Source organism: Aotus nancymaae, unplaced genomic scaffold, assembly GCF_030222135.1.
Source record: "Aotus nancymaae isolate 86718 unplaced genomic scaffold, 86718_ANA_hifiasm-v0.15.2.pri h1tg000099l, whole genome shotgun sequence".
NCBI classification, from domain to species: domain Eukaryota; kingdom Metazoa; phylum Chordata; class Mammalia; order Primates; family Aotidae; genus Aotus; species Aotus nancymaae.
The window spans coordinates 6,994,362-7,005,532 of NW_026988514.1; the positions used below are offsets into that span (position 1 = coordinate 6,994,362).

The window sequence follows — 11,171 nt, forward strand, 5'->3', positions numbered from 1 at the left end:
GGCCTCCACTGGGGCGGCCGCCGGCGTCACCGAGGAAGCCAAGGAGTTGCTTCCCCACGACGCGGGCGGCCCCACCTCGCTGGGCGGCGGCGGCACTGGGGATCCCTGCTAGCGAATAGGAACCGTCGGACTCTGGCCTTCTGAAGAGGCAGCGGCGGCGGCGGGGGTCTCGGCAGCAATGGCAGTAGCTGCGGCCGCCCCGAGACCTCGGCGTGGCCCCTGAGGCATTTCAATGGGCGAGGGCCGGCGGCTGTAGATCTGGAGCTGGACGCGCTGGAGAGGAAGGAGTTGATGCAGGACGGCGCGTCCCTGAGCGACAGCACCGAGGACGAGGAGGAGGGGGCGAGCCTGGGCGACGGCAGCGAGGCGGAAGGCGGCAGCTGCAGGAGCAGCAGGCGGTCGGGCGGCGATGGCGGGGACGAAGTGGAGGGCAGCGGTGTGGGAGCTGGCGAAGAAGAGACTGTCCAGCACTTCCCGCTCGCGCGACCCAAGTCTCTAATGCAGAAGCTTCAGGCCTCCTGGCTCAAGGACTTTCCCTGGCTGCGCTATTCCAGGGATACTGGCCTTATGTCTTGCGGCTGGTGCCAAAAGACCCCTGCAGATGGAGGAAGCGTGGACCTCCCCCAAGTGGGGCATGATGAGCTTTCGCGAGGGACCTGCAACTACAAGAAAACCTTTCTCCTGAGGCACCACGTCTCTAACGAGCACAAACTCCATGCCAACGCCCAGGAATCAGAGAAGGGTTACTGTGACTTTAATAGTAGGCCACATGAAAACTCTTACTGCTATCAACTTCTGCGACAACTAGATGAACAGAGAAAGCAAGATATTCTTTGTGATGTTAGCATTGTGGTAAGCGGAAAAATCTTCAAAGCTCATAAGAACATCCTGGTTGCAGGCAGCGGTTTCTTTAAGACTTTATATTGCGCTTCAGACAAAGAAAAACCTAAACAAAACACTACTACCCATTTAGATATTGCTGCAATTCAAGGTTTTTCAGTCATCTTGGACTTCTTGTATTCTGGTAACCTGGTGCTTACAAGCCAAAATGCCATTGAAGTTATCACAGTGGCCAGCTATCTTCAAATGAGTGAAGTTGTTCAAACTTGCTGAAATTTCATTAAAGATGCCTTAAATATAAGCATTGAATCAGAAGCTCCAGAGTCTGTAGTTGTGGAGTATAATAATAGAAAACCAGTTAATAGAGATGGTCTGTCTTCATCACGGGATCAAAAAATTGCCAGTTTTTGGGCAACACGGAATCTTACCAATTTGGCAAGTAATGTAAAGATTGAAAATGATGGTTGTAATGTCGATGAGGGCCAAATAGAAAACTACCAAACGAATGACAGTAGTTGGGTCCAGGATGGATCTCCTGAAATGGCTGAAAATAAATCTGAAGGTCAAACAAAAGTGTGTATTTGGAATAATATGGGCTCCCAGGGAATTCAAGAGACTGGCAATACAAGGAGGAAAAAGCAAACAAAAAGATTTATTTATAGTATTCCACCTAATAATGAAACGGATTTAGAGGATTGCTCAGTGATGCAGCCACCTGTTGCCTATCCAGAAGAAAATACACTACTCATCAAGGAAGAGCCAGATTTAGATGGTGCTCTACTCTTGGGGCCAGATGTTGATAGGAATGTGAATGCAAATTTATTGGCTGAAGCTGGCACTAGTCAAGATGGAGGTGATGCTGGTACTTCACATGATTTCAAGTATGGTTTGATGCCTGGTCCTTCAAATGATTTCAAGTATGGATTGATACCAGGTGCTTCAAATGATTTCAAGTATGGATTATTGCCAGAATCTTGGCCAAAACAAGAAACTTGGGAAAATGGTGAATCATCTCTAATCATGAACAAGTTAAAATGCCCTCACCGTAGCTATGTAGCCAAATACAGACGAACACTAAAAAGGCACTTGCTCATTCACAGAGGAGTGAGATCATTTAGCTGTGATATTTGTGGAAAACTGTTTACTCGAAGAGAACATGTAAAAAGACATTTCCTGGTGCATAAAAAGGATTAAAAAATACAAATCTATGGTGTATAAGAAGATCTTCATGTTAGCAGCCAATGTTGGAATAAGACATGGATCTCGACGTTACAGTGTTTGTGTAGGCTGTGCAGATAAATCACAACCAGGAGGACAAGGAGGTGTAGATCAGGGACAGGATACAGAATTCCCTCGGGATGAAGAATACGAGGAGAATGAAATAGGGAGAAGCTGATGAGGAGCTAGTTGATGATGGAGAAGATCAGAATGATCCCTCTCGATGGGATGAATCAGGAGAAGTTTGTATGTCTCTAGATGATTAACTGACCTACTATACTCCTCAAGGATGCTGCATTTGGACCTAATATGAATTGACAATTTGGATTGTTGAACTTGAAGGCTTGCAAAATAATGGTACATGCTGGATAGTAGTTATGTTGCTGTGAAAACTGTAGGGTCAAAGCCTTATAGCAAAAAAAAATTTTTTTTTAATATTTGCACAGGACTATACAGCAGACAACCTGTGGTTGGATTACATGGAGTCCCCACATACTCAGTCAGTTATCAAAGTAAAATATTATTTATTTATATGATATACAGTAACTATTTGGGTCTTATGAAAATAATCCTTAAAGAGCTACTTTAACATGAGTGGAGAAAATCCATTTATGGAAGTACAGTGACAATTGACCCAATCACTTTGTCTATCAAACCACTTAGGCTAGTTTGTACTATTAGAGTTTTGTTTCTATTTTTATTTTTATTTATTTTATTTTTTTTAATACAGATTTTCAGTGTGGGGCTTTTTCAACCCCATTGGTTCTATTTTCTTGTATTTTTTCCATTTTAATTTGCTTCATAACTTAAGCCAAGTCTCTTCTAGTCTTAGGTATTATTTCTCAATTTTGTGCTGATGGGCATGTTTATAAGAACTGGAGAGGTAATTTATTGGAATGAATTAACTGACTTCCTCTGTTTCCCCCCTTTCTGACATGAATTTTACTACTTCACAAATGAAGAATGATGTTACAAAGTTACTGTGGCGAAGTTGACAAATACCAGTAAAATGATTATGATTTAGAAGTAACTTTCTTCTGCTGCTCTAATCTGATAAATGGTTACTATAATTTTTCTGACATGGTATTCGGTTTGGGGTATCTATTACTTTGGCACTATTCTTGTTTGCCTCTATTTTTGCCAGTGTACTATACCTCAGTCCTATTTGAAAGGCCTAATTAAAAGAAAAATCATAGAAATAATTAAAATGATTTGTTTTATAATTTACCCACCATGTCCAGTTTGGTTAGCTTGTTATGTGATATGAGTGAAATACCAGGTTTTTACCCCTGTGTTTTTTTTGTCATTAAAATTAACACAAAATGTGCATTCTCTTATTGTTTTATACTTACTGGGATATTGTTTGGAAATTATGATCAGTAACTTACTTTTTCTGTTCTTGAAATCACTCACCTTGATACAGTCTTTATAGTAGTCACCATGTTTCAACAGTCTCAGAAATCATACAAATAAAATACTGAGAAGCATAAAAAAATAAAAATCATCTTATGAAGTTTTCCCTCATGTTTTCCTCTAAGAGTTTTAGTTTTACATCTTAGCATTTAGCCTTTAATCCATTTTGGTTAATTTTTGTATATGGGGTTACAGGCGTGTACCACCATTCCCAGCCATCAACTGTATTCTTTTGTATGTGAATATACAGTTCTCCCAACACCATTTGTTGAAGAGACTGTCCTTCTCCCATTATGAGGTGCTGGTGCTCTTACTAAAGATCATTTAGCCATATGTATGAGGGTTTATTTCTGGGGTGTCTATTCTGTTACATTGGTCTATATTTCTATCTTTATTTCAATACCACATTGTGGTTTTTTTTTGTTTTTTGGGTTATTTTTGAGATGAGGTCTGACTCTGTAGCCCGGGCTGGAGTACATCAATGCAATCTTGGCTCACTGCAAACTCTACCTCCTGGGTTCAAGTTATTCTTGTGCCTTAGCCTCCCAAGTAGCTGGTGTTACAGGTGTGCACCACCATGCCTGGTGAATTTTTGTATTTTTAGTACAGATGGTGTTTCACCATGTGGGGCCAAGCTGGTCTTGAACTCCTGACCTCAAGTGATCTGCCCTCCTCAGCCTCCCAAAGTCCTGGGATTACAGGCATGAGCCACTGCACCCAGCCTACACTGTTTTGATTACTTGTAGCTTTGTGATATGTTTTGAAATCAGGAAATGTGAGCCCTCCAACTTTGTTCTTGTTTAAAGATTGTTTTGGCTATTCAGGCTCCCTTGAGATTCCACATGTATTTTAGAATTCTTTTTTTTAAATATGCAAAATAATGCCACTGGGATTTTGATAGAATTGCATTGAATCTGATTGCTTTAGGCAGCATGTACATTTTAACAACACTAGCCTTTTCTAATTCATGAGCACAGGATGTCTTTTCATATATTTGTATCTGCTTTAATTTCTCTCAGCGATGTTTTGTAGTTTTCGGTATACAAATTTTTCCACCTCTTTGGTTACTTTGTATTTTATTATTTTTGATGCTATTGTAAATGGGATTATTTTCATAATTTCCTTTTGTGATTTTTCATTGTTGGTGTATAGAAACTCAACTGGTTTTTGTGTGCTGCTTTCATATCCAGCGACTTTGCTGAATTCATGTATTAGTTCCAACAGTTATTTTGTGGAATCTTTAGGGTTTTCTATATAGAAAATATTGTCATATACAAACAGAGATAAATTTACATTTATCTTTCCAATCTGGATGCCTGTTTTTCTTTTTCTTGCCTAATTTCTCTGGCAAAAGTTTTCCATACTATATTGAATAGAAGTGTTGAGAATGGGCATCCTTTTCTTGTTCCTGATCTCAGAAAAAAAGCTTTCCGTTCTTTTGCCATTGAATACGGTGTTACCTGGGGGCTTTTCATATATAACCATGGTTATTTTGAGGTAGTTTCCTTATTCCTAGTTTGTTGAATGGTTTTATCATGAAATGTTGTTACATTTTGCCAAGTATTTTTTTAATCAACAAAGCTGATCATGTAGTTTTTGTCCTTCATTATATTAATATGGTATTTACTACATTGATTTATTTTTGCATATTAACCCTACTTCCAGCCCGGAATCAGTCCTACTCAGTCGTGATATATAATTTATTTAATGTGCTGTTGAATTCAGTTTACATTATTTTGTTAGTACAGTATTTTGTTGAGGATTTTTCGTTCCTTTTAATAGCTGAAAAATATTTCATTATATGAATATGCTACATCTTGTTTATCCACTCGGCAGTTGATGAACAATGAGGTTGTTTCTGTTTTTTGCCTATTATGAATAATGCTGTTATTAGCATTCATGTACATGTATTTGTTTGAGTAGCTGTTTTCAATTCATTGGGTCATTTAATTCTATGTTTACCTTTTTTTTTTTGAGGAGCTACCAAACTTTTTTCCAAAGAGACTGCACCTTTTACTTTTCCTCCAGCAATTGTATGAATGGTCCAATTTCTCCATATTCTTACTAACACCTGTTATTCTCTGTCTTTTTGATTTAGCCACTTCACGCTAGTGAGTGTAAAGTGATATCTTGGGGTTTTAGTTTGCATTTCCCTGATGATTAATCATATTGCAGCAACTGGGGTGTCAGACAATTCATTTATTGCTGCAGAAGCCCCGAGTGGTGCCTTCCGTGACTGCTGTAGCATCTTAAAGTTGCCTTCCTACAGCACACTATTGGGAAGTCATCCAGCTGTGGCCTGCATGTCTGCTGGGACCGATTGATCACTGTCCTTGGAGGCGAGTCATTCCGCCTCTAGTTTGGGTCAACTATTGGGAGGTGTTTCCTCACTTGGAATCTCTACCCCTGTGGATTCTGCATGTTGGTTCTAGTTTGGGTGTGTATATATCTCAGTACCTAAAATGAAGAGCGTAAGAAACTACATCTCATTACCTTCTATCATTGACTTAATTTTGGTTTCAGGGCCCCATCCACTGGGAGGGTAGAGAATCTCATCTCAGCCTTCTTGGGGACATTTCTCCCATTCTCCTCCAGAACATGTCAAAGTTATAGGGATTATGTAGGTTTTGGGGTAGTTGCCCGTGTGGTCTTCTCCTTCTCTTCCTCCTCCTGCTCCTCCTCCTCCTTCTTCTTCTTCCTTTTCCTCTTCTTCTTCTTTTGAGACAGTTCTTTTTTTTCTCCCAGCCTGTAGGCCAGGCTGGAGAGCAGTGGTGCCATCATGGCTTACTGCAGGCTTGATCTCCCAGGCTCAAGCTATCCTCCCATTACAGCCTCCCAATCAGCTGGGACTATAGGTAGGAGCCATTATGCCTCGCTATTTTTTATTTTTTGTAGAAATGACGTTTTGCCATGTTTTCCAGTCTGGTCTCAAACTCATGGGCTCAAACAATCCACCTACCTTGGCCTCCCAAAGGCTGAGATTACATGTGTGAGCCAGCACACCCAGCTGCCATGTGGTCTTCTGTCTCATGTTTCTGGAGAGATATTCATTGTCTCTGTCCATTTGGTCCCTTTTGTATCCAGTGGTTCTTTGCTGTTTCCTTGAGATCTGGGACATAGGATTCTTTTGGGAAAGTGAGAGCCCTGGGGCTTCCAGTCTCACCTCCTGGATGCATCCCTCACTCATTCCTCTCTGGGGTCCTTCCATGTCTCAAGGGGCCTCTGGAAAGAGAGGCTAAAGATCCCCCTGCACTGAAAATTTCCACTTTTCCTCTGCTCTCCTTGGGGCTCACAATCCTGCTTCCTTTCAGCACTGTTGCTCCTTTCTTGGAGTACTCTTCTCCCTTTGACTTTTTCTGAAAACCTTCTCATTCTCCTTTGAAATGAAAGCCAAGAAGCATTACCAGCTAGCTAGGCTTTCTGCCTTGCCTCCTGTCTCCCTGATGCACTAGAGCATCTGACTCATTGGTTGAATGAGAGGAAAGTAAAGATTTGTGATAACTGAAAATATTGCTGCCCACATAGCTCGTCCTTGCAGACCTCCAGAACCAACTGTTCCTATGAAATGATAATGATGTGATGTGATAATGCTGTGATAAACCTGAATGCTGTGAGCCCAATAGGTCTTCCCTCCAGGTCCACATTCCAACTGCCCTCACCATTCCTCATAAAGCGTGGTTTCTGTCACATGGTGGCACCTGGAAGATCAGTGTTTAAATTACTGCAGAGCGGCTGTGCAACTCACTTCTCTGAACTTCAGTTTCCTGGTTTGTAAAATGGGGTAATTATTTCTTCTTTCCTGGATTGTTGTGATGATTAGAATGAGACTGTACATGCAAAGCAAAGCAAATAGCACAGTGTCTGGGTGCAAGAGTTTTAAAAAGTGAAGCTACTGTTATGCTAATTTGGGCCTCTAGCTCACTTATAATGGAAAGCTCAAACGGAAAGACAGGTTTTGACCAGTGGGAGAAACCCTCCCCTACTTCTGGCCTGGCTGCACTCACAGAAGTCTACAAAGACTGTGCAGCAGAGCCCAATATTACCCAGACCACAGCTCACGTGTGCTCTTCTGCACCCACCAGAACACTTCTTTATTCATCTATGGTGGATTTAATCTTCTTTATGAGCCTCCATCCAGAGGGGGAGCAGGGCCAGTATAAGGTGAAAGTGGACTTTACTCTTGCCAACCTCATTCTTTTACAATTTAAACAGCCTCTTCAGGAGAACTCAGTCTCTTCCAGGGAAATGCAAAATTGTTCCTATGTCTTTGCCTCTCCCTTCCTCTGTCCAATTCCAATAATACAGGACAGGGATTCCACAGTGTCTCTTATGGTTTTACAGAGAGCCAAGCTTGCTGGGGTTCCCAGGCACCTTGTCCTGGTGTATTTGGTCTGAATTTGTGATCTGGTCTTGACTCATTTGGGCTCAGTCTTCGCTTCAAATTGGCCTCACTGTGGTCTTGTGATGGTGCTGCCTAGAGTTCTGGTTGTTATTCCCGTTCAGCAAGGCCTACTTCACCCCTGCAGCAAGGCCTGCTTTGCCAAATGCTCCAGCCAGAGTCAGCTACATTTGGTGCTCCCTGCCTCTTGGGGGGCCTGGAACCTCAGTATCACCAGCACATCACACACGGGCTCTAGTGCCAGGCACTGCCCTCTGCCATTGCTGTGCTTTCACCTCCAGCTTACTGCAGCACACCCTCCTTCCCTCCTTCCACCCGGCAGAAAACCTGGCCAGGACTTCAGATGGACAGAGTCCCTCTGCTTTTGGCTTTCCTTTAATCTAACATGTTGTTTTAATTAGGAATGCTTTTGGCTTCAAGTAACAGAAACTCTAACACTGACATAAACCATAAGGGTTTTCATAAGGTCCGGGAGCAGGTGGTATTAGGGATGGCTTGGCAACTCTGTGAGGTCATTAAGAGCCCAGGTGGTCTCTGTGTTGTCCTTCTGTTGTTCCTGGCCTGTCTTTCTTTCCCTCCCTCCCTCTTTCCTTGACTTCCTTCCTTCCTCTCTCCCTCCCTCCTTCCCTTCCTCCCTCCCTCCCTTCCTCCCTCTCTCCCTTACCTCTTTCTTTCTTTCCTTCTTTCTTTCTTCTTTCTTTCCCTCTCTCTCTCTTTCTCTCTCTCTCTCTCTCTTTCTTTCTCTTTCTTTACTTCTTTCGACAGAGTCTTGCTCTGTCACCCAGGCTTGAGTGCAGTGGCATGATCTCGGCTCACTGCAGCCTTTGACTCCTGGGTTCCAGTGATTCTTCTGTGTCAGCCTCCTGGGAAGCTGGGATTACAGGTGCATGCCACTATGCCTGGCTAATTTTTGCATTTTTAGTAGAGACAGGGTTTTGCCATGTTGGTCAGGCTGACCTGACCTCAGGTGATCCACCCACCTCAGCTCCCAAAGTGCTGGGATTCCAGGCATGAGCCACTGTGCCTGGCCCTTGGCTTATTTTTCTTATCTTTTTTGGCTAATCATCATAAAATGGCTGCCTCAGCTCCACCCGTCACATTTGAGTTTAAGGAACGTATAAGTGAGACCAACGAGCAGGCAGTGTTTCTCTTGTGGTGGTCCCCTTCATTTGAAAACAAAACGTCTTCCCCAGAAGCTCTAAAGGAAACTTATCTAATTGGCCAAACTAAGTCACATTCTATTTTTAAGGAAGGCTGGGAAAGAGAGTATTTGGTTTTCCAGCCTCTTCAGGAGGTGGTTACTGGGGAGAAGAAAATTGGGGGTAACGTGAATAATCACCTCATGTCTTCCACCCACTTCCCCCTTTGGGACTTTGGCATAGAAAAAGGAGGTTGGAAGCCATTGCTTGACCACTGCTTCCCCGAGGAGCCTGGACAATGGGGAAGGATGCAAGGTCTGTATCCCTCATAGGGATACTGTAAGGATCAAAGGAGATTATTTATGTAAGCACTTAACACTATGCTGGCACAGAGTAAGCACCTAATAGAAGTTTGCTATTGCTATTCTTTTTATTGATACTATGATTATTATCATTAATGCTGCTCTTTTCTCCTTTCTTGACTCCTCCAGGCCAGAAGAGCCAGGCTTTCCACTTCTCTGACAGAAAATTCCCCTTATTCGTATCCTTTTTCTATTGCAACAGCAAAACTCCATCATCAAGTCAGGCTTGCTTTTGAGTCCTATATAAAGCTTAAGTAGGGTGAACATACAATTTATTATACATACTGGAACACTTCAGAGACTAAACAAGAATACTTTTTGGTGAAATCATGGGAGTTCAAGACAGACAAAAAAATTTAAAAAAGAACACTGTTTGAGTAATAGCTTTGTTGAGATGAAATTCACATACCATGCAATCCACCTTACAACCCAGTGATTTTTAACACATTCACAGTTGTTCAACTATTGCCACAATCAATTTTAGAACATTTAATCCCTCCCAAAAGGGCACTCTGAATCCTTTAAATATAACCCTGCTATTCTTCATCCTCCCCAGCCCTAGGCACTCACTAATCTACTTTCTGTCTTTATATTTTGGCCTATTCTGTACATTTCATGTAAATGGAATCATATAATGTGTGGTCTTTCGTGCTGCTTTCTTTCACTTGGCATCACATTTATAAAGTTCACCCATGTGATAGCATGTATCAGTATTTCTTTCCTTTTTATTGCTGAATGATGTTCTATTGTATAGACAGACCACATTTTTCTGTTTGTTCATGGACATCTGTATTGATTTCACCTTTTGGCTATTGTGAATAACGCTGCGATGAACAATTGTGTGCAAGTATGTGCTTTTGTATCTGTTTTTAATTCTCTTGGGTGTATGCCTAGGAATAGAATTACTGGGTTAAATGCAACTGCATGTTTAACCTTTCAAAGAACTGCCATACAGTTCTAATACCTACACCCTTCCCATCAACACAGGTATTATCTTTTTGACTGTAGTCTTCTTAGTGAGTGTGAAGTGGTAGCTCATTGTGATTTTGATTTGCTTTTCCCTAATTTCCTGAATGCCTGATGATATTGAACATCTTTTCTTTTCTTTTTTGAGACGTAGTTTCTCTCATCGCCCAGGCTAGAGTGCAATGGCGTGATCTCAGCTCACTGCACCCTCCACCTCCCAGGTTCAAGCAATTCTCCTGCCTCAGCCTCCTGAGTAGCTGGGATTATAGGTGCCGGCCACCATGCCTGGATAATTTTTGTATTTTTTTTCTCTGTCAAGCTCTTTTTTTTTAATTTCAGGGAGAGGGCAGGGGATGGGGGCTCAGTCTTTCTTGGCAGCAGCTTTCCTTATGACCGCGAGGAAGTTACTCAGCTCCTTCCACTTCCTCTTGACAAGGATGTGTGTCCCCACCCTTTTCTTGATAAACTTGAGGGCCCATTTGTCCTTGGAGACCTTCAGTAACTCCATTGCACGCCGCTCGTATGGGGCAAAGCCACACACCTCCCGGATCATGTCCCGCTCAAGCTTGGCGTGTTTGGTCAGATGCCCGCGGAGGTGGCTGTGCCTGGGCTTGCTCACGTTCTTGGTCACCTGTGGCCCTTGTTGAGGCCCACAGCCATAGGGTAGCAAAGAGCCATGGCTACTGCTCTCCCATGGCGGCCATGGCAGAAGCTAATTTTTGTATTTTTTAAATAAAGATGGAGTGTCACCATGTTGGCCAGGCTGGTCAAGAGCTTGTGACCTCAAGTGATCTGCTTGCCTCAGCCTCCCAAAATGCTGGGACTATAGGCATT

The 11,171-nt window shown here is 42.5% G+C and overlaps 1 protein-coding gene and 1 pseudogene across 1 annotated transcript; one reads left to right on the top strand and one right to left on the bottom strand.

Moving 5' to 3' along the window:
• Positions 1-285: 285 nt before the first annotated feature.
• On the top strand, positions 286-3,679 carry LOC105707570 (zinc finger and BTB domain-containing protein 10-like). Its single transcript, XM_021666237.2, is given in 3 exon segments — positions 286-2,031; positions 2,033-2,224; positions 2,226-3,679. Coding segments are annotated over 3 exon segments (2,031 nt in total). The 5' UTR covers positions 286-291; the 3' UTR covers positions 2,325-3,679.
• Positions 3,680-10,698: 7,019 nt separating this feature from the next.
• LOC105707572 (large ribosomal subunit protein eL36-like) lies at positions 10,699-11,015 on the bottom strand (annotated as a pseudogene).
• Positions 11,016-11,171: the final 156 nt, after the last annotated feature.